At 51.2% G+C, this 22,258-nt stretch overlaps 7 protein-coding genes across 7 annotated transcripts; 4 read left to right on the top strand and 3 right to left on the bottom strand.

Annotated features, from left to right (window-relative positions):
* Positions 1-975, top strand: PV08_11438 (uncharacterized protein; the record flags this gene model as incomplete). The annotated part of the gene is made up of 1 exon (XM_016385746.1): positions 1-975. The coding sequence occupies one exon, from the start codon at positions 1-3 to the stop codon at positions 973-975; it is 975 nt and encodes a 324-aa protein (XP_016230690.1).
* Positions 976-3,291: 2,316 nt separating this feature from the next.
* Positions 3,292-10,224, bottom strand: PV08_11437 (uncharacterized protein; the record flags this gene model as incomplete). The annotated part of the gene is made up of 1 exon (XM_016385745.1): positions 3,292-10,224. The coding sequence occupies one exon, from the start codon at positions 10,222-10,224 to the stop codon at positions 3,292-3,294; it is 6,933 nt and encodes a 2,310-aa protein (XP_016230689.1).
* Positions 10,225-11,040: 816 nt separating this feature from the next.
* Positions 11,041-12,941, top strand: PV08_11436 (uncharacterized protein; the record flags this gene model as incomplete). Its single annotated transcript, XM_016385744.1, has 2 exons — positions 11,041-11,462; positions 11,513-12,941. 2 exons carry the CDS (start codon positions 11,041-11,043, stop codon positions 12,939-12,941), a joined length of 1,851 nt encoding a protein of 616 aa, XP_016230688.1.
* Positions 12,942-13,409: 468 nt separating this feature from the next.
* PV08_11435 (uncharacterized protein) lies at positions 13,410-15,228 on the bottom strand (the record flags this gene model as incomplete). The annotated part of the gene is made up of 4 exons (XM_016385743.1): positions 13,410-13,544; positions 13,612-14,155; positions 14,222-14,968; positions 15,044-15,228. The coding sequence occupies 4 exons, from the start codon at positions 15,226-15,228 to the stop codon at positions 13,410-13,412; spliced, it is 1,611 nt and encodes a 536-aa protein (XP_016230687.1).
* A 1,223-nt stretch (positions 15,229-16,451) lies between these two features.
* Positions 16,452-18,165, top strand: PV08_11434 (uncharacterized protein; the record flags this gene model as incomplete). The annotated part of the gene is made up of 5 exons (XM_016385742.1): positions 16,452-16,572; positions 16,677-16,947; positions 17,092-17,196; positions 17,301-17,883; positions 18,022-18,165. 5 exons carry the CDS (start codon positions 16,452-16,454, stop codon positions 18,163-18,165), a joined length of 1,224 nt encoding a protein of 407 aa, XP_016230686.1.
* Positions 18,166-18,856: 691 nt separating this feature from the next.
* PV08_11433 (uncharacterized protein) lies at positions 18,857-20,198 on the bottom strand (the record flags this gene model as incomplete). Its single annotated transcript, XM_016385741.1, has 2 exons — positions 18,857-19,340; positions 19,390-20,198. The coding sequence occupies 2 exons, from the start codon at positions 20,196-20,198 to the stop codon at positions 18,857-18,859; spliced, it is 1,293 nt and encodes a 430-aa protein (XP_016230685.1).
* A 513-nt stretch (positions 20,199-20,711) lies between these two features.
* Positions 20,712-21,477, top strand: PV08_11432 (uncharacterized protein; the record flags this gene model as incomplete). The annotated part of the gene is made up of 2 exons (XM_016385740.1): positions 20,712-20,966; positions 21,025-21,477. 2 exons carry the CDS (start codon positions 20,712-20,714, stop codon positions 21,475-21,477), a joined length of 708 nt encoding a protein of 235 aa, XP_016230684.1.
* Positions 21,478-22,258: the final 781 nt, after the last annotated feature.

Below are 22,258 nucleotides of genomic sequence, written 5' to 3'. Positions count from 1 at the left end.
ATGGGCTTCGGGATGACAGGGTCGTCGCCTCAGCTTGGTGCCAGCAGCATCAGAAGCAACAGCACAAGCAACAGCACTCTCCGCAACAGAGAAGCTGCAGTTAAAACACCGTCACACTCTCAAGCTTCGGTGTGTGTAGTGAACCCCCAGGAGGACTGGCTCGCACAGTCGGTAAATCATACTCTACCGACCACCAACCTGCTCCTGGTCTGCCCTCGGGTTGCCGATGTTCTTGTTCGAACAGATCCGCCGGTGGCTTTCTCGCAGCAGCTGCGTAACTACCTTGGATTCCACCTTCGACAGAGGTTTGATTCTGGTTCTGTTTTTCTGGAGTGGATTTTCTTCCTCAAGGACCACGACATGCTCTTCGGACATTCACAGGCATCTCTCAGGAAATTCCTGGCCACGGCTCCCGAACAGGTCAGTGTCCTATCGTTTGGACATGGCAGGAGAGATGACGCTCTGGGTCTCTTCGCAGTTCGAATCGACGAATGGAGCCTTGGTCTGCTTGATGCTACCGCGCAGATACTCGATGAACGGCCCCGCGCATTGACCGAAGCTGAGGCACTGACGATCGCTCTGGCTTTGGTGTCAACGTCTTCTTCTTCAAAGCAAGAACCACGCAAGGTGGCCTATGTCCCGCAATGGTGGCTCGACGTCAGAAGTAGTTGCATCGAAGACGCTACATGGGAGTCACAATTTGGGATCGACCATGTCGTCACACCGGACAAGCTGTGCAGCGCCTCAGATCATTGTCAGGAGGCGGTGCCAGATCGCGGCAAAGCTATGGTGGACTCGAACTCACAACATCCTCTTGTTGCTCGGGGCTCGTCATCACCCATTGAGTCCTCCATTGAAGATTTCTGGGAGTGTGTAAAAAGGTTGGACGACGTCGTGGATCGAGCGGCTCCGGTGTTACAGCTTGCAGACGCTGTTGCTTTTGAGCAGAAGGCAGCTGGGACATGTAGAGACTGATTTATCATGTGGTAGGTAGTACCTACTGACTTTTGATGATGAGCCAGGGTCCAATGGTCCAACGGTGCGAGCCCGCTACTCTTTCTCCCTGGCTCTGTTGTCAGAGTATCTACGCGTATCGTATCATATACGTATATATGTGTAGCATTGACCGGTGCGACCAGTGTGACTAGAGGCGATCAGAGTGCTCAGTACCAAGTACCTAGGTCATCGTACCGAGCAGTCATTACCCCTGATCGGTTCCCCCCTGGGTCGTATCGCGTCATCTCAGCCTTGCTTACCTTTACTGTAGTTTTTCGCTGTTTGGCGACCGTCGCAGGGCCCACTCGGCTAAGCTTCCTTGCTACCGCTGCGCTTATCTCTGTTGATCACGACCACCAGGTCGCAGTCGCGTCTAACAGGTACTTAACGCTCACTCATCTCATTCTCGGGTAGTTAGTTATATTACGATCCTAGATCAGGTCAGATAGGTTTCTACCTGGGGTACCTACAAAACGGTACTGCTTCTCTTTTTGTGTTCTTCTCTGCTCTCTGAATGTGACATTGACATAATCCCAGCCCTCACAACTTCGCTCCGCCCCGTACACCTGAACCACCACCACCACCACCACTTCGTCTCTGTCCATCTGCTCTCGCGGTCGACGCTGAAGAGATTTGTCCTCCATTTATCCTCGCACTCGCACTCGTACTCGACGTCCTATCGCTATTCGACCATGAGGACCCTGACGACGACGACGACGATCGCCTTCTGGACAACTCCTCCCTGTACTCCCTGGAACACCACTCCAAGGGCAACCCGACAGCGTTGAATGGCATTGTGTCGACTAGCAGAACTTCTTTCTCTTTTTCCTCTCTCTCTCTCGGCTTTCCGATTTCCGATTTCCGAGTTTTGCGTCTTTTCCTCTTCCTTTTCAGCTTCGCGTTTGATCAATCCTTTTCCTCGTCGGCGAGAAAGAATAAATCCGTTCACTCTGCGTGTGCCGCTTCGTTTTGGGCTTCAACCTGGGAACCCTCTGCTGTCTTCTTCTTGTTGTCGGGTTGCGTGTATCTTGTTTGGCTTATTCTTCGGCCGTGTTCCGCGCGCGCCTCTACTACAAAAAAGTGGTGATGAGCATCGTTCCTCAACCCACTTAATCACACCGGGGGTAAGACAATAAATACTACCCCGTTCGAGATCAAAGTCGAATTCCTTTGCTCACCTTTACCCTGGTTGACCGATTCACACTTTTTCAACGCGGGTGCCCGTAAACTTGAATCTCGTACGCGAAGGGCAGGTAGAATCTCACTCTCCAGCCAAACTCAATAAGCACACCAAACACTTTATACAGACAGTACTGAGTCCCAATGGAAAACCCACCAGGTTTAAAGAAAAAAGGTACAAAAAGTGACCTCTTGAAAAATAAAAATGGCAACGGTGATTGACATATGTTCTACGCTTACTACTCACTCCCCCTCTCTCTTCCCCTCCCCCCCCCAACACACACGGTCTTTTATCGGCGCCGGGGGAAAAGGAGGTATTTACATATCGGTGTAATCAAGATCCTCGGCACAGCGTCCTTGTCGTTCTCGTTCTCGCTCTCTCTACGCGTTCGAGTTCTAATTACCAAGTACGGACTTCTGTCGAATGGGTTGGATAGGACCTGCTTAGTAACCCCTCCATCAAAACAACGCAGCAATCAATCTCAAATCACAATCATCCTCAACATCATTGTCACACAGACTTCTATTTCTGGAAAACAAAACCGGTATACTCTAATATCATTCAAAAGCCATCTATGGTACACAAAAAGGCTCATCATTTACAATAAGAGCGAGGGTTTGGTAGGTTGTAACGTCAACCAAGGGCCCCAGATCCATCTATATATCAGACCTTGACTTCCCTGGTCATGTACCTCTCCCCCCTCTGCTCTTAGGAATTAATCAATAAGATCCTCACTTTTTACCTCTGAAAACTCCAATCGTCGCTCATGCTATAAACTAACGCCCTGGTTCGTGCCCTCTGCCTGCCCAGCAAACATTACAAAAATGCATGCCTGGCCCCGTATCCTCTGCTCCGAACCGAGAGTAATCATCACTCCGTCATATGCATTCACATGGTGAAGAACATACGAAAATGCCCCCCATCGGATCTTCGGCATTTTCACATGCAAACCCATTGAGGAATATGTGTACAAGAAGGGAATTAATTCAGTCCCAATCCTGAGCTTCGCAAGAACATTTTTCTCCTTCTCTCCTTCTTCCAATCCGCCTTCGTAGATTTGTGATGTTGGCATGCTCTTCATCTCATCACTGACCCGTCCCATGGACAAAGAGCCCCTAGTGGATCGTCCGCATCGCTTGCTGCAACCGTTGTTGCATATTAGAATCCGGTGCCACAGTATCCCAGAAGCCATACGTCAGGTTGTTCTGCAATTCCAAGAACAATATGGTCATGCCCCAAACATGTGGACGCGCAACAGCAAGTCGTTCATAAACGACTCGTGATATTTGTTCTCGGAGTTCGCCTTGTTGGCTGTCGGTGTTGCTAGAGCCCCACAGGTGGAGCATCAGCTTGCAGAAGAAGTCTGTGTGTGTACTCGGGTAGCGAACTTGGTCCGCGATTGCATTGAGAACTTGGTAACGACCCTCGAAGTCCAAAGACAAAGTAAACTTGGTCAACAAGTTGACGTGAACTGAGGTCGGGTCAAATCTGGCTTGCGCATTCGAGAGCGCATCCTGTCCGATGAAAGGTACAAGAGCATTAATCGTCTCCACAGCTTTGGGAGGTGCCATGATGGAGTTTCCGCGTTCGGAGTCTTGCAAAGCAGACTTGATTCGTTTGAGACCACTTTCCAGGTCGACTGTCTTGTTGAGGACATCAAGGATTGTGGTCTTGATCTCATACTGCTCAAGCGGCGCGTCAAAATCAGAAGCCAGTACGGGACTTCGCTTGATTTCGTCCAGGCGTTCAATCTTGAGCCCGGGAGTCATCGGATCTGGTAGGTCATGATATGCCGAGGGTTTCGCAGTCAGAATCAGGTTTCTCAATTGAGGAATTTGATATGACACTCGCGAGCAGAAGTACGAGTGGTTTTCGCAGAGAAATTCTGGATAATCATGAAGTAGGATCAACATGTTCCGCAAGGTGCCTTTGTACAGATCGAGATTGAGGAGGTCCAAGCCAGGAGTGTCGGATAGCTCCGAGATGTAGAGCAACATCAATCCTATGAGCTCACGATAGGCGTTCCATCCAGCGTGGTTGTTAGGTTTGAGCATACCATCGACAAACACTCGATGGACCACAAGACCGTACCATCCATAGCTGAAACCTGGAAACCAGAGTGGCTGGAGAGACTTGAAACACTTGGCAAAGGCGAGCATCAACTCCGAGTGTTCTGGAGTAGCATTCATTCGAGCAGCAGAATATTCGTAGAGCATGGTGGCGAAAAGCCTGTTGAAGAGGCGCTGATGGAACGCCACGCCCCGCATAAGTTGATGATGGTTCAGAATCAGGACGAGGACCGTGAGAATGGTCTCAAGGTATGGTGCCTTGTTAAGACGCACAGCACCATTGGTGTCACCTTGGAACTTGACAAGCATGATTACCAAACGTGCAAGGGCATCGGCATGAGAGAAGGCCACCTCAACACTTCCACGCACACTCTGTGCTTCACGATCGTAGCACTCGATACACGAGTCGATGCACAGTCGTAAGAATTCTGTCAGATCTTCGGTGCCATTGATTGTCTGCTCCTTGTGGAGTTCCTTCAGGAATGCGGCACATGTGCCTTCATTCACACCGAGGTTTTCGAACATGCCTACCCACTCATCAAACACATACCGCATCTGATCTTGTTTGGCCTTTGCTTTGTCGGACACATCCACGCTGACAAACTGTGGGATTCCGTGAGCTTTCAGTTTCTGAATCATCTCCGTGGCAAGAGGCAGCTCCGGCTGTTCTTTGAACCAACCAGACATTGCAATGAGGCTGTTGGCGAAATCTGCTCTGAGAGCAATCGGCTCATCGACGAACAAAGTCTGGTCGAGGATGTCGGATAACACCTTCAAACCATGACTGTTCCGGCTCATCAAGATCGAAGCAACGGCGACGTCGACCCTTGCGAACTCCATCAGGCCCACAGTAACGAGTGCGACTACCACATTTGAGCTGGCTAGTAGCAAGTCTTCATTCGCAGTCATCCATCTGAGGACATCCCGAATAATGAGCTCAGAAAGCTGGCAGAGTTTCGACAGAAGAAAAGCCAACACTTCTGCTTCTAGTGGACTTTGTGGAGGTTGCGAAACAAAGATGTTGCAGATCTTCTCTGCAATCTGCCTCGCCAGTAGGTCTGCAGCAGGACGAGTAGAGGAGGTAAGGACGATCAAGATCTGTCTAAAATCTTGGAAGATGGAGCTGTTCTTCTCCAAGTCCTTCAGGCGTAGAGCTTCTGATGCCCGCGCAGCCTTTTGCACATCCTCAATGAGGATAGAGATCCGTTCGTGTGGAGGCAGACTTTCTGCGAATCCATTCACACGTGGTGGTTGCATGGCTGAAAGCATACGGTTCTCTTGCTGGACAAGGGGGCTGTGGTGAGGAATCGCTGGTTGCTCAGCAGGGGTCGCGAGGTTTGGCATAGCAAGAGAATCCTGCAATATGTCCGGTAGCTGTCTGGCAGAATCCGAAGACGTATTGGGAATGGCATTCACATTCATTCCGCTCACCCGGCGATCGAATTCCTCATAGACGGCTCGCTGTGCTTCATTGAGGCCACCCACAGTTTGCTTGTAAGGTTCAGGAATCCAGGCTGACCAACGATTGGTGTTCGCAGGGATGAAGTCTCTGCCACCCCCTTCAGCAGCAAATCGACGACGTTCTTCGAGTTCTGGTTCAATGACCTGCTCAATTTCAGGCATCGCCCGCTGCTCCGCTGCTTCCCTCACGAAGGAGCACGCAGTGTCCAGATTATCATTGACGCACATCAAGATAGCGCCTTCTGGTAAAAGGTGCTCAGGAAGGTCATCCTGGGCTGGGCGGCGAATGTAGTTGGAAATGCTCATTCTCAAAGGTTCTTTGCATGTGACAAGGGCCAAGTTGCCTGCTAGAGATTTGACCATTGCCTTGGCTGCTTGACGATACTTTTCCACGTCTGGTTCCATTCCATAGTCCTTTGCTACAAGTTGTGCTGTGGAGATAGAGGCAATTGTGATAGATCGCTCGACCACAGGGGCTATGATCTCCTGGATGGCCTGGTCAAAAGCGCGGTAAATGATGTTCTTCACCATGGCTTGGTCTGCTGGAGAGCCGGATGTTGGGGGATATTTCAGAAGGCCTTCCAAGCTGGGCAGAGATGCCATGATCTCTGCGGCTGAGAGACGCTCACGGCGATTCAATCCACTGTTGAGGGACAGCTCATCGAAATTTTCCAGTCCATCGGGGAGAACAGAGACATTTGTAATCTCATCGTCTGCTTGAGAACGCAAGCGAATGACATTAGCGGGCTCAAGCTTCTTGAAATCTAGCTTGAGATCTTTGCACAAGACTTCAATTTCAAACTTCAAATTCAGCTTTAGCTCGGCGAAGTGATACAGCTCGACCAAAACCCCAACGATCTCCATTAGCCATGGGTTCGGAGGCACAAATATCAAGGAATGAGCACCTTGAGCCAATACTTTGCAGGTAAAAGGAATGACCAGCAACAGGCGCTGAGTTTCGAACCCTTCAACAAGCAAATCCACGAAATAGATGTTCTTGTGTTTGATAGGCTTATTCTGAGCAAGTGTTAAGGATCCTAGCCAGCCGCCGAGGTTTTTGAGATGGCCTCTTTCCTGAGTTGAATTGATGGTCGACTCGGAAGTCATCAATTTAACAATGCTCACATACGTCTCGCGGATGACTTCTGACGTAAGGAGGTTGTCGTTGAGCATGTGGATGAACTGGAAATACATCTCTTGGTTGTTGGGCTCGAGCCTGGCACGCTGCTCAACCAGGTATGATGCAAACCATTGGTAATGCTCTGGGCTGAAAGAGTCTTTCAAGTCAGTTAACTTGCTCGACATGTTGTCCTTCGATAGATTGTTGATAACAAACAAAATCTTCTCTTGTACTTTCTGATCTGGGTCCTGAAAGTGAGCTGTAGGATTGGGGGGATCCGCGCTCAGTGCTCGAAAACCACGCCCTAGATCCGCGGGTTCGCCATTCGTAGGAGCATTTCCAACGCCATTGGTTCCGGACGCCTGCTGCGCTTGAAGACCTTCTTGAGCACGTTGCAAGATTTCGGGATGCTTCAGCTTGGGTATCTGTAAGAGCAGGTTGCAAAGACCTGGCCAGTCTGATAGTTGGTCACTAATCTGAAGCAGTGCCTCAATTCCGAATCGATGCATGAGACTGTCAGAATCGTGATCTCGGACTGCTCGAAGAATCAGAGCTAGGCCAAAATCCCGTGGTATGGAAGGCAATAGCTTGTACTTGATGATGCTTCCGAAAAGCAGAGCGGTTTTTTCCAACGCATCTTCGGGATATTCGTTGTAGCAAACGTACTCATCGAACAGGCCATGCACAATGCAACAGAACAGGTCTTGCTGATCAGGGTCGGTGGATGTCTTATATCTGCGCATTTCGTTTACCATGTCGCGGATAGACAGCTCGGAACGATACATACGTCCGAATAACTCTGACATCTGTTTGTCGATAACTTCGGGGAGCTTGTTTCCCTTCTCTTGGCTTCGTCGGTCCAGAATTTCGTCGAATCCAGCTCCATAGTTCATCAAACGTGGATACGTCTGCAGGCATGTGGTTTGAGCCGCTTCTATCAAAGCCCGTTCGCCCAAATGATCTTCCAACTTCTCAAGCAGAGTGTGAACGGTTCGCAAACTCAGTGGTATCGATTGAGCTGCAGACTCGCCCCGCTGCACCCGAAATTCATCATCTGCCTTGATCCGCAGATATTTGAAGAGAATCATTCCAAAATTATCATGACCGTCGGCAGCCTCGGAGATATACCGATCGAGGTCGAACTCTGGCTCTATCTTGTCACGAATGCAAGCAAGGTCGAGGGCCAGAGGGTTCGACCAGTGTTTGAGAAATTCTTGTGTCCAGCCGAATTCCTCCGCCCGTTCGTAGATAATTTCTGTATGTCGCGGGTCGACCTGGAAGACTAGATGGCAGAGGTCGAACAGAAATTGTGGGGAACTCCGAGAGGCTAGCGTTTCGAGCACAACCCGATAGTCTGGTCGTTGCTTCTCGAGAAACAAACCAAAACACTCTGCGATGAACTTCTCTTGGTCTGGTACCCAAGGTTTCGCGCCAGATGCAGAAAGATATAGCAAGAACAGGGCAGGGTGGTTCTGATAGACGTCACTCAATATGTCTACCCGGTCTTCCCCGTCTGGAGAAGTGTTGGGTCCCAAAGCAACCTCGAATATCGCCTGACACGCATCGGCCGACACGTATGGAGTCTTCAACTCTGCTTCAAGCGATTTTTGCATATCAGCGGGTGCATTCGTGAAGTCGTCCAACGAGAGGGATTGACGGAGACCTGGAATTTTCGCCGGTTCAACCTCCGTCGCAGGGCTAGCGAGAAAGCCACCAAGGAAAGATAATTGAGTATCTGGGTTCTGCCACTGACCTCCCCATAGCTTCTGCAGGTCAAATGTGTTCTTCTCAACAGCGATCAGTCGCAGAGCCTTGAATAGTCTGGAGAAGGAATTTCTGCGTAATCGCAAACCTGGAATATCGAATCCCTGTACAACTAGATTCCAATCGAGCTGTCTTGATACGAGAGCAGACACGAGGTTGTTCATATCGAATGATTGAGTGACAGAACAAACCAGGAATAGCAGGGAAACAGATACTTCAGCTTCGGTGATTGAAGTCGGGTTGAGCGATTCTAGGAAATCTTGAGCTGCCTGTTTCGACGATAAGGCTTTGGGACCCTGTCGTTGCAGATTACGAGCCATCTCTCGAGCCTCGCTGTCGATTCGGAGGAGTTGAGAGGACGCTAAGACCGCGGAGAATTGGTCTGCGCTGGCATTGCCGTAGCGTGACGACAGTGCGGTCCAAAGGTCAATTTTCTGTTGTTGTGTTCTTGTCCCACCCGCCAGCGCATAGTATTCAATGACGGAGCACACGTTCTCAGAAGCAGGTATCTGCGTATTGTTACGACTCTCAGATAGCGTTCGAAGCGAGTGTTGGCCGAAGTCGTTGAGGAAATGCTCAGCCTTCGATTTCAGATCGACCCGAGTACATTTCGTGAATGCAATAGCAAGGATGACTTGAGGCAAAGCATCGGAGTAGAAGTGTTGAACAAAGGCCACAAGATCAAAATCGCGAAACACGTCCTCCTTCGATGTGTCTATAGCTTCTGCAATTTTAGATGGCTGCTCCGGGTCCCATAGAACTTTGTCCAGCTCTTGCTTCAATAATTTGTAACTGCCTTGATCGAAATCCTTGGCTCCAGAGAATATTGCAGACACGTTGGACGTGACAGCCCGTCTGAAGTAGGGTGCGAAGACGTCCATGCCGTTTGAGTCAAGCAATTTCCTGATCTTTTCCGCCTTACTTTCCCACTTTGCTTTTCCTTCTCTTTCACTAATCGTGTCAAGGAGGAGGAGAATCTGGGTTGCAGAGATTTTTGAGAGAGAGGAAGGACCGGTGGTTGCTGAACCGACGTTGGATGATATGCTAGGAGACCGTTCGATGTTTGCACCAGTAGGTGAACCTACACCAGGTCCGGTCAAAGAGGGCGAATATGCACCACTCCTACCGTACACTCCTCCTCCACCGGCCCCAAGGCCAGACTGGGAGAAAAGACCCGCACTAGCAGAGGTGAACGACTGAGAAGGGGTGAGTGCTCTTGATCTGGGGGATGTGACGGAGCGGGACGAATATGCTTGGACTTGATGAGCGCCAGCTTGGAGAGCGTTGACGGGAGAATTCGAATGAGACGAGCCAGGTGGTGTCCCCCGCCTTGAACCGAGGCGAGACTGACTTGAGTGAAGGGGAGGAAAATTCGTCGAGGAAGGAGAGATCGATGAGGTGTACAAGTCGGACTCAGATAGCGCTTGGTCCCTGCGCGTTCCCGTGGCCGAGGACGAAGACAAGTTCGAGGTCGCGAGGGGAGTCAACCCACGTCGGGAGCTGGTTGAGGACAAAGATTGTCCCCAAGGAGATTGGACTGCGCGAGGCTGCTGTCGAGACTGAGGCTGCCTGTCCTGTTGTGAAGCAACGGATGACTGCCAGTGCGCGAAGGAGGAGGGGTTATCGAAGCTCATGCCAAACAATCATGACCTTTGCCAGGCAAATAATGGTGTGTGCAAAGTGACTACTAGATCACGCGGGAAGTGAAGTCAGTATGCTGAGATGAGCAGAGAGTGAGGTGGAGAGTTAAACGCGTGTGAACAGGCCCAGGGTTTGATGATAGGTGAAGTGTATGTGGTAGAATAGAAGTGGTTGAACCGGGATTGTGATGGTAAAAGAAGCGTCTTTCCTCTCATCTCCACGTTTCCCTTCCAGCAGAAGCAGAAGGCGCAGGAAGGCAAAGGGCTGATTCGACTCTGCGCAGGCTTGGCCGAAAGGCTTGGCTTCTAGTCACGTGATATAACGCGCCCAACCTTATGCTCCGCCGTATGCATTGGTGATTCTAGCCGCGGTAAATCGCAGGTATACACGTACCGAGTACCTCACGCTCCCGCAGGCCTACCAACCATCCATGAACTCGTTGGCTCTATTCAATTCCTGCCACTTATGAAATTTCGTGGAGCAGATATACCTTCTTAAAGTAATTACCTTGACATCTCGATGGCAGCATCCCTGCGGGACGCAAATGTTGGCGAACAATTACTATTCATCAACGCAGACGTCAATAGCAGAGGCAGGCCTCGCAATAAGCGCGAACTTTTCAACGGCAGGACGTCGCAGCAATTTGCATGCGAGGCATGCCGTAGGCTCAAAGTCAGCACAATGACGTGGACGAAGATCCATAGCTGATGAAAGGCCAGATGAAGTGTGTCATTGACACCAAGCCGCCATGCGCTCGCTGCCGTAAAGCAGATCGTCAGTGTCTCCTCCGTGAAAGGCAACTAGCTTCGATGTCGGTGAAGAGACGACGATTGACGAGTGCTGATGCACAACACACTTCCAATCTAACAGCAGGTGCGCTGACGCAGCCTGCCACCAGCGAGGTGAATAAGCAATCCCATGAATGTGAGACTCCTCCCGGCGCGGAGCCGTTGGAACCCAGCAATCTTGTCTCCTCGGGCCATGCTGAAAGTGCCTCGACTCCATCGAACGATCCACACACTGATATAGTGACGCTACCTTCGATCTATTCGTTCTCTCCCGTAAATGTCGTCAAAGCTTCAGATAGGCTGGCTCTTTCGTCCGAATTGGTCGATACAGGAGCTAGCCCAGGCTCATGTAGCCGAACACAGGAAAACAGGGCCGTGTCCGACGTCCAGACCTGTTCCAATGCTCCTGTCTCCGATCGTGTCCTGGAGCAATTAATGGAAATGTATGAAATGGCCCTTATCTATGTCCACGTGCATAGCTGACGCAAAGAAGCTTCAAGGAAAGGATGATAGAGTATAATCCCGCCATTTCCCTGCTTGATCTCGACAATTCTTCCGAGATCCTTGCAAGACACCAAAACTTCGCAATTTGTGTTGCGTATGCTACGGCAAAGGCTGTTCCAGGAGGAGCAACTATCAGAGCGCGCCTGTTGCCCACCATTGTCAACCTCGTGCAAAGCTTCATCACCGAACATCTACCCGAGGACAGTGAACAAAGCCTTAAAATACTACAAGGTTTACTACTCCTGTACGCTTACACAGAGATACCGACGGCTGCACAAGGTCCGAAATCGGGAACCGAAGTTAAGTCGGAACTCATGTTTTGGTCTTTGAAGAGCTTGACAGAGTCATATGCTCAACGTCTGCGGTGTCACAAATCTGTCGAAGGTGTCCGTGCAGCTCTCAAGGCTGGTCATGCAGATACGGCAAAGTTAAGAGTCTTCAAGATGTATTCTTGTTGGATTTGGCTCTTCATTATGGCACACTACGTCTCTCTTGTCACGGCCACTCCACCCAGCATACGGGCAGATAGCTCGATATTCGCTGGTGGTATTATCCTCCGGCAAAGCGACCCATCGATTAGGGTTCAAAGTCTGGCAGCTGAACTCGAAATTTGTCTTGTGTGGGAGAAGTTGAGGACACAAGGCTACGATATTGGCGAATGGTGGTGTCTACCAGATGATTTCACCACACGATCACCTCGCCACGATAGTACTGCGGCGGAAGAGGCCTGCTTGCACCTCGAACAATGCGCCGAACGATTGCGTCCGATCACCTCCAACGGTTTTACTGGGTCCAGAGTGGCCTTCCACATCAGGTTTGCACAATTCTGCATTCAATCATACAATATTCGGAACCTCCGGTTGTCCGAAATCACACCCTCACAGTCAGAAAATGTCCACGCGGTAGGGAAATGCCTAGATGCTGCAATCAGCCTGCTTGATTGGATTTTGGCTGTTGATCTGAGCAATAGGGATAGTCTCCGATTTGCCTCGGACAGCTCATGGGTGATGATAGGGCTGTGTTGCCGCTTTGCTTTGGAGAGTTTACAAAGCTTGCACAAGCTCGGCCAGACCTTGGATGACACAAAAGAGATATTGAATAAGGTCAAAGAGGTCGCCGAGATCATGACAAGTTTGTCATTTGGATTTAGTCATGGGATGTCCACCTACGGGGAACACATCATGTCCTACGCCAACAAGGTAGAGGCGAAGTTTGGAAACTTACGCGCAGCTAATGCCATCCGTACTGAGAGATCACCGGCATCCACTCCCAGGACCACCAACCGCGAGGTTGACCGCGACCTTGGAATCAACACGTTATGGTTTCAGGACACCGAACCCGACGACCTTTACCTGTTCCCGGGTCTCTGGGATATGTCGCCATGGCCTGGGGCCTTTCACCTGGACGATAGTCAATGATATAGCGGATAATGAAGACCAGCGAGCATATGGGCAGATTTCTGGGTTCAAGCCATGACCTTGTTTCGATTTCTGGCAGCACCAGCGAGAGCTTTTATGTGGTGGGGGAGCACACCATCACTTTTTCTCACTCGTATTCAGAAGCAGACTGCATCAACGGAATGACGATGTAACAAGGATTGCTCTTCCCTATAAGTGGATAGATCAAACCAGTCTCCATGGGCCACATGGACCACGTAGTGGCTACGCCCACTTAGGAGGTACAGCTTTGCGTCCGGATTTCCAAGTGGAACAGCAAACTTTTGGCTGTGTCAACTTCCGTTGACTATATAGCTACACATCACCTTGGTCGTCACCTCTTACATCAGATGCCCTACTTTTAAGGGCACAGCTGACTCTCATTGCCAGAGAGGCGGCGTGGCGCTGACGCATTCACCCTACAGCAGCCGGCCTTATGGTGTTTTCTGCCTACACCGCGCCTGCCTTAGGTGTCAACTGGTACTCGGTGTGGATTATGCCATCTTCCTTCATGTCTCCGGTGAGGTCGTAACCGGCAACCTGGTGTGTGCAGACGTATGTTCTGAAGCCTCTGGCGGGAACTCGCTGTAGAAGACAATGAAGTCAGCATCCCCAGGCGGCAATCACTCGGACTCCCAAAGGGTGAACTTACAGTCAAAAACATCTCGTCAATCTCTTCCAGGGTGCGGTCCTTTGTCTCTGGGAGATAAAGCATAGTGGCAATCCACACCAGCACCGTAAGACCACCGAAAACAAAACCGATCTTCGTTCCCAAATTCAGGTAGGCAGCACCAATGAGGTACGGAATAGACGTAATGACGACAAGTGCCATCAGGAAAGAGAGGCAGAGTGCAATTGAGACGGTCTTGGAGCGAAGGCGATTAGACGGTACCTCTCCCATGACGATGGGCCCTATTGATCCCCAGGTGGCCGAATAGGTGAATGAGAAGATGCATATGAATGTGATGAGACATCTCGCGGCCGCCTTACTCCCCGGATGAGCAACTGAGATGCTGGCAAATGACAACATGCAGAATGCGTTGATAAAAGCACCCACAATCATGGTTCGACGGCGCCCTAGGTACGTGACTATCGGGAATGCAGCGACCGTTCCCCCAATGGCAACGGCATTCGTTATGACACTGACCACAAAGGCATTGGTGAACCCTACGAGGGCGAAGAAATAGGTCATGTATCTGGTTGAGAATCAGAAGATTCAGTACACAGAACTCGTTGCCAGCGGTCAGTCGATCAACACTTACCCTGCAAGGAAGGCCACACCCATGAATTGCTGACCGACCATCATCAGTACGGCAATCAGCGTGCGTCGACGGTCAGCGCCTCTGAAACAATCCAGGTATGATGTCGAAGCATCGAGTTCCTTTTCCAGCGCCGTGAATTTGATCGTCTCTGCGATTTCTTCCTCCACCTCTGCGTCGGTGTATGAAGGTCCACGAATCTTTCTGAGGTTTGTCCTTGCCTTTTCACTCTGATCTTGGGCTACCAGATATCGTGGCGATTCGGGAATGATCCATACAAGAGCGAGCATGAGTAACGCCGGACCCATCATGGTGAGAAGAGGTGCGCGATACGCCCATCGGTTGAGCATGCTGTGGGTTCCCTGATCGATGCAGGATCCTACAAAGTTCGCCAGGTTCAAGAAGAACTGGTAAAAGATGACTATGCGGCCTCGGAGGTGCGCAGGTGCAATCTCGCTCCAGTAGGCAATACTGAAAGCCGCAGCGAAGCCGATGCCCAGTCCCATAATGGCACGTCCAACGACCATCGGAACATAGTGTGCTATCATCTGAAGACCTGCTCCTATGATGGTGGCGATGGCGCAGAGGTAGAGACCGAATTTTCTGCCTTTGTACATTGAGATGAATCCAGCTGCCACTGAACCAATGGCAATGAAAGCTACCTCGACTCCGTACATCAAGGTTTGATGTCTAGCTGAAATGACATAGGTCTCCGTCACTGGGTCGTAGGAGCCGAAATCTTTGTTGAACCTGTGTCTCATTTGTCAGTCTCGGCTTCTCTCCCTCGTGGCCTCGTAGGTGTAGTGGACCACGGGTCTAACTCACGCGGGCATGGCGAGGAAACCCCCAGTTTCACTCTGATCAAAGCCAAACGAGCATGCTGCAAGAGCAATTATCAAACTGTAGAGAATGACTCTCGTGTTTCGGTGCTTGCGAGGTGGCGATGTCAGTGTCACCGTCGTGGCACCAGCACTAGCACCAGCAGGATCCTCGGTCGTCGAAGTTGTCATTGTCGCATGCTCTCAAGGGTCGTTGAGATGGAAGTTGGGGGTCAGAGAAGAGACTTGGTAAGAATATGCCCGTCTCATCTCACCTATATAGAAACTGTCCCCGGATCATTGAGCTCCTCAATCCCTCTTTTTTGTGGGGAGGATTCCCGGGGGGACACTGTCGACCCTCGCTAAAATGACCAAACTGGCAATGCCCGGTCCGGAGTTTCCCATCAGGGAAACCACCGGTCGATATCAAGGCCGGTGAAAATAGGCTTCCTGCCGCATGACTTGGTCTTTTTGTTTTGGCGCAAATTTGGGGCCAGTGAAGACTCCGTTTAAGTCTAGAACGGAAACGCGTGGTTCACGAGGAACCCGAAATCAAGGCCGAATCCAAAGAGCTTAAGATCCGGGAAACGTGGAGTGGGCGACCAGTGCGGCGGGAGGCTGTAGCCAACGTCTGCAAAGCCACCAGTGCTAAGTTGCTAATGTTTACGGCTTCTTCTTCCTGTGTAGGAATCAAAACGTATGCAGAACAACTGACAGAAGCTATACAGTATAGCAGTTCCCTGTTCCTGCCGAGCACCGTTAGAATATCGAGAGCGTGTCATTCAGGGGTCGCAGCCTTCAACAGCCCGGCATACCGCCCGTGGCGAGTTGTGGCCTTTGGGAATCTACCTCACAGTATCATGACCCGCGACGTCGACACTCCCGGAACCATGATTTAAAGCGTTTTGCCGTGCTGGGGCAACGCATTCCCTGGTATTCGGCTGTATGTAGACGCTCCCTTCGGCGACCTGGTGGGGAAAGGGGGCCCGTCGTGGCTCGACTCTCATCCGCTTTCCAGCTTTGATTCAGGAAAGCAATATACGGCGGTCGACGCTCCAATCCGGTCATTGTAATTTCGCACAGTATGGGGATCTCAGGCTGTGAAGACCCGAAGCGGGAAGAGCTGGCTATTGAACCGTCACGATATGACCGGAGGTTCCCAATAGGGAAGAAAATGGGGCCCCGGGCGACGACCTTTGATTGTTAATCGGGGTTGACTTTCTTCGCCGACATAGCACAGCAATTCCATCTATCCGCGAGCCAGCATACCCCGGGTTATCTCTTCTTTTCATTGATTCTCACCCTGTCGTGTCGAACATCGACATTGACAATTGATGTTAAGCGTGCGTAGGCAGTTGAGCCCAAACTCTCTCCAGCGGCTACCGCCAAGTCGAACTCGCCAAGCGCACGCGAAGATGATTGGCAAACCGGAACCAGACAATGAAGAGTTGCGTGTCGCTGTTGACAACCTCCTCAAAGCTGCCATTAGCTCAGGCCAGTTCCTGGGACTTGGCTTTGTGGCTGTCGGTCGACACGGTCAGTGAAAATCAGTTGGGAGTCGTCGAGACCTATTGTCCATATGGCACTCTTCCCTAGGTAATGTAGGAGCGGCACCCAGCTGATACATCATATCTCGACAGGAGAAGTACTGTACAATGGCGCTCATGGACATCGAGATTTCGCCAGGACCGAGCCCATGACCATAACCACTTCAGGGTGGATGGCTTCCATGACGAAGCTCATGACCTCGGTCGCCGCAATGCAAGTGGTTGAGAAAGGGCTGGTTGCCAGCCTCGATCAAGACCTTGGAGAAATACTCCCACAGCTTGGTGATCGGGAGATCTTGACGTCGTTTGCGGAAGACACCAAGGCTGAGACGTTCACGAAACCTACCAGCAAAATTACCATGAGGTGCGCCATCTTTGGTTGTTGTTGTTGTTGTTGCTGCTGCTGCTGCTGCTGTTGTTGTTGTTGTTGTTGTTGTTGTTGTAGATTTTTCTTTTCGATCTTTCATTTTGAACGAGCTACAAGGTAATAACAAAAACCGTTGTTAAGAACACTCCTGAGTCACTCGAGCGGCTTTGCCTATGACCCGCTCGACCAAAATCTCATCAAGTGGGCCACGGCCAACGGCAGGGACAAAGAGATGCTTTCTGGCGAGTGGGTATGTACTATGCGATGCTCTCCTCTCCTTTTGTCATTGCCCTCCTTTCCTTTTAGCCCTCAACCCAGAGAGACACAGGCGAATAACAACCGTCTACGAGACAGAAAGCGTACGAGCGACCTCTCGTGTTCAACCCCGGAAGCGGCTGGAGGTACGGGCCGGGCATTGACTGGGCTGGAAAAGTCATTGAGGCCGTCTCCCACAAGAGTCTCGACGAATATATGCAAGAGCACATATGGTCCCGCGTCGGCATGTCAAACACCACCTTCCACCCTGAGCACCGACCGTCGTTCCCCATGCTGGATCTCGGCATGCGCCTGAGTGGCCCCAACGAGCCGCTGACGCCAGGTCAGAGTCCCTTCCCCGTCCCGGCGCTGTGCGAGATGGGCGGGGCAGGAATATATTCGAATGCCTGGGACTACGCGCAGATGCTGGCCGCGCTTCTTGCCGACGAGTCCCCTCTCCTGAAGCCCGAGAGCGTCGAGGAGTTCCTGAAGCCGCAGTTGTCGGACAGCAGCAGAGCCGAACTCGGCCAGATGCGCGCCCTGGATCTGGTCCAGGTGGATATCCCGCGAGATGTCCGCGTCGACCACTCCCTTGGAGGCCTGCTGGTGCTGGACGACATTCCAGGTCGTCGAAACAAGGGGAGCGTATGTTGGGACGGCATGACGAACTCCAATTGGGTAAGCAGCCGTCGTTCGTTGATGGCCCAGATCGCATCCCGTTCTACCTTCTACCTTCTAACTGACCTACCTGTCTGCGCTGTGTACTTATTTCGGGGAGCCGCTTTATTTGCTGACTTAAGGTCTCTCACCCGTCAGGTCCTCGACCGTGAGCGTGGTTTCGCCTGTGTTCTATTCGTGCAGATTCTGCCATGTCCCGACATCGCGACCAAGGAGCTTTGGACGAATCTGGAGACGCAAGTGTTTCGCCACGTTGGTAAAACCGCAGCGGATCAGGAGTAAAAAAGCAAAACACGTTGTGAGAATGTATCTATTCGACAAATGAGCACAGAAAGTTGTCAGGCGGTACAATCCATGGTCTCCTCTCGTTGACAAAACCCTCGATTCATTCGACGCTTGGGATTTCTGCACATTCACAATGACCTTGATAAGGAGGTCATCAAGGTACATGTAGTGATTGGTACTCACACCAAAGCGGAGACATTATTGAGCATTCCCCTTTCCGAACCCCGTTAAACCGGTTCTTCAAGCTTGACCCGATTGAGAAAGTACCGGAGAAGAAAGAGCCCAAGCCTAAGAGCATGCTACGGTTTGAAACGGTTTGAATCTTATCATTAAGCACTCAACGACTCTCCGTAAAAGCCATCAAGAAGTAGTGCTCCGTAAGACTGAGAACAATGTCATTTCAATTCTGGGTATCCTTGAAGTTTTGTAATAACCTAAAGCATGAATACGTCTCTCCGTCACTGAAGTGAAAGTCGCCTGAATGACACCAACTGGCTGGTACACAATCCACGTACGGACAAGTACCTTGTAGCGTCTGGATTTCATGCCACCTCGTCCACAATCGCCAGCCCGTTGCCGCGTGCATGCCAATTTCCTATACATTCAACAATCTCCTTAGAAGATCCTCGGAGCTTCGAATCTCGTACTCTCTACCCAACGCTCCCCAATTCAGTTCAGTTGTTCTTTTCTAGATCGGGTCGTCGATAGCTTCCGCGGCAGCTCGTTTTCTTCCCTTTGTCGAACTAGAAGACACGGTGCCGGCAGTGGATTTGACACGAGGCCAAGTATCAAAAGGACTTCCTTTCTTGCGCGAGGTTCCGTTGATCCCATCTTCTGAACGCGGAGATCCTTTGGCAGCAGAGCGCAATGAGCGGGTTCTCTTGGTGGGGGACTCCTCGCCGCTAAGCAGGTGATCGTCGTTGACATCAGCTGTTTCTTCAATATCGGTCAATGCTTCCTCAACCTTCTCAAGCTCTCGGGCTCGTTCCTCTTGTTCGGTCTGGAAGAGTCGTGTTGGCTTGATTGAACGTCTCGTGAGCGTGCGGATTGGCTTGATTTTGGTCCCTTTTGGAGTGTGTTCCAGCAAACCAAGATCTTCAAGGTCTTCGGGGTTGATTTCTTCCTCCTCATCGTCGTCGTCGTTGAATCGTCTGTAGACCTTCTTGCCACGGCTGGCGCTCTGTCAGTATATATAGTCTCCACAGAAAACGAGAAACTTACAACACGTAAACCATCCCTTCGTCCTTTTTAAGGGCTTCTTTCACCTGAGAATCCATCTTCCTGGCTTCCGCGCTGACCTTTCGTCGCTTTGCGGTTCCGGCGATTTTGCGAGAAGACACGGTTTCATCATCCACGGTGCTCTCTACGAATGGATTAGAAACGCTCTTGTCGAGTTGCGGGACCCTATCTCGCGAATCGGTGAAGATTTGGATCTGGCCTTGGCTGCCTTCGCCTTCGACGGAAAAGCTCTCCAAAGAGTAACCATTGTAGCGCTTGTTCTTGCGGTTCCTTCGTGGATTGGGCTCAACATCTGCAACGCCATCCGCTGCATGAGCAGGATCTTGGAAAAGAGCTCGAGCTGTGCCATTAACCTCGGACACTTGTTTCTTTTTGGGAGTTTTGACCGGAGTCGGTAACATGCCGTCAGAAATCATTGTTGAAGAGGATGCCAGGGCTTGGAGATTTGACCTGGAAGACTGATGCTTTGAGGAGGAGGATGGAAGGACGGTAGGAGAAGGCGGGGACAAGACCTGCACTCGACGCGTAGATCTGGGTCTGGGAGTCGACTGCGGAGAGTGAAGTCCCGGTGAAGTCGCGGTGAGCTTCTTTGAACGCTTCGGCGTCGTTAATGAAGCATCGCCAGGGCTTCTTCGCGAAGCGTCAAAGGTTGAACGATGTTCCCTGGAAGCAATTCTTGCGCTGGACCGGGTTGGACGTCGAGAGTCGAAACGTTCATAAGCAGCGCCGTGGAGAGGAGTGAGAGGAGTCTCAGGAGTGGTCGCGATCTGCGCAGGAGGAGTCGCGGCCATGATGCGCGGTGCTGGCAGAGGTGAAGTGAAGTGAAGGTGAAGTATTGCTGCCGCGCGCAATGGGCGGTGACTTCACACTGCCGGCACAAAGAACGCGCGTTGAGGGTGAAAATATGCAGACGTGAATCAAAGCTGACAATGAGGCATTAGGCACAAGGAAGGCAGAATTGTATGAAGTATTGAGTGAGGCAGTAACAGAGAACCGACGGCGACATCGAGGTCGATGTGGTGAGTTGAATTGCGGGATGGAGAGGTTGGGCATCGCACTTCTGGAACACATGAAGTGGGTGGCTGGGCACGCAGCCACCACCACCACCATCAACGCAATGCATCCAATTAAGCGAAATTTCTAGAGATGCGCGTCAACCATAGGCTTCTTCCCCACGCGTAAATGGCCCTTTGTTTTGGGTCTCCCTTGCGGCCATTGTTAACATGCTGTTTGAGAATTTCAACCACATCGCCTACCAAGACTAGCTGACAACCCCGAGAGACCCTTCTTTTTGCTCTTCTGAGATGGACACCGAAGACTCCCTCTTGAGAAGCGACGACGTGGACCCAAGCCTGTGGGATTCGCCCGTAAAGTCTTCCCGCGACCACCAGGATCCTCCCAAAAGTTCGTCCAAGAGTGCGAAGTCTACACGGCCAACATATCAAGAACAGGAAGAACGCGATGCGGCCCTGCGCAGAGAGTTGGAGAGTGTACGACAGGTCAACGAGACCATTGAAGGACTGATCCAGAGCCTTCAGAAGGCAAAGGACAACATGCGGGTTCGTATCTGTACTGGTGGGCTGCGGCTCCTTGCGATGCTCACTAACTCTTGGACAGACCGTCAACAATACTGTTGGTGCTGCATCGACACTTCTGAATACATGGACTCGCATATTATCACAGACAGAACACAACCAGCGCTTGATACTGGACCCATCATGGCACGGCGCAAGTCAAGACATCGCAGACATCGAGGAAGAAGCCCTAGAAAAGCAGCGTGCCGCTGAAAGAAGGGACGCCGAAGAACAAGAGAGAAAACAAGCTGCCGCTAGACGTGCTGCTGAAGAAGAGAAGAGGAAGGCTGATCTCGCTGCCAAACAGGCGAGGCCTACATCAAGTCGTGGTGGCAGGATCGGTGCTGGAGGCAGAGTACCGAGCGCATCCTCTACTTCGTACGTTCAAATGGGAGGCTCAACCAGCGGTGTCAAGCGCGGGACATCGTCTACCAGAAGAACAACCTCCGGTATAGGACGGGGAACATCTGGAAGAGGCTCACGAGGGCGTGGTTGACTGTAGCGTCCAGCGACGCCGCTTATCTCCCCAACGCCCGATGTCTTACCCAGGCTTGCGGACCAGCACCCATCCCAGGGTTTGACATCGACGCCTTACAGATGCTGACGGTAGGATCACTGGAGAGCTCACAGACTCAATGGTGCAAGTCCGAGCTCTTCGTCGATATGGCGGTTGGAATCGCCCTCTACACCACTGGCCGTTGTTTTCTCAACCTCCAACAAGCGAAATGGCGTAAGGCAGTGATGGCGTCGAGACTACGACCATCGCCTGTTGAGACGTACATTCCGAGGCCTCTTGCAGCATGTCCAGCTGAGCGGGTCGAACTAACTCCCATTTACGACAATGTACCTTCACCTCAACAGAGAGTTGGGAACTACAGATCCTTTCCCAGAGGATGATGGGCGGCTACGAATGATAGCCTCGACTGCAACATGGTCATGCTCTGCCTGTTACAGCCCACAGCATCCGAATTGTGGCAATTCACAAAATACTCCTGTGCAGATCAACCCATCAATCTGTTCCGGGTGCGCGTGCAATACGCGTCTTCTTGTCTGACATTCCATCTCGGGCAAGATGACCGACTGTTGTTGGCCTTGAACAGAGTTCAATTGCCTGCAGAACATGCTCGGGAAGCGCCATCATCCGACTAGGACACGCGGAAGTTGCCATCGAACACCTCACCAGACCCTCGAGAAAGCAGGAGTTTTCCATTACTGATGACTGACACAAGCATTGATGTGATTCATTACGGGACAGAATCAACTACGACTCCTAGATA

This window comes from Exophiala spinifera (assembly GCF_000836115.1).
Source record: "Exophiala spinifera strain CBS 89968 unplaced genomic scaffold supercont1.9, whole genome shotgun sequence".
Lineage (NCBI taxonomy): Eukaryota > Fungi > Ascomycota > Eurotiomycetes > Chaetothyriales > Herpotrichiellaceae > Exophiala > Exophiala spinifera.
The sequence above is the reverse complement of the archived record's forward strand: the minus strand, read 5'-3'. Positions and strand labels throughout refer to the sequence as shown.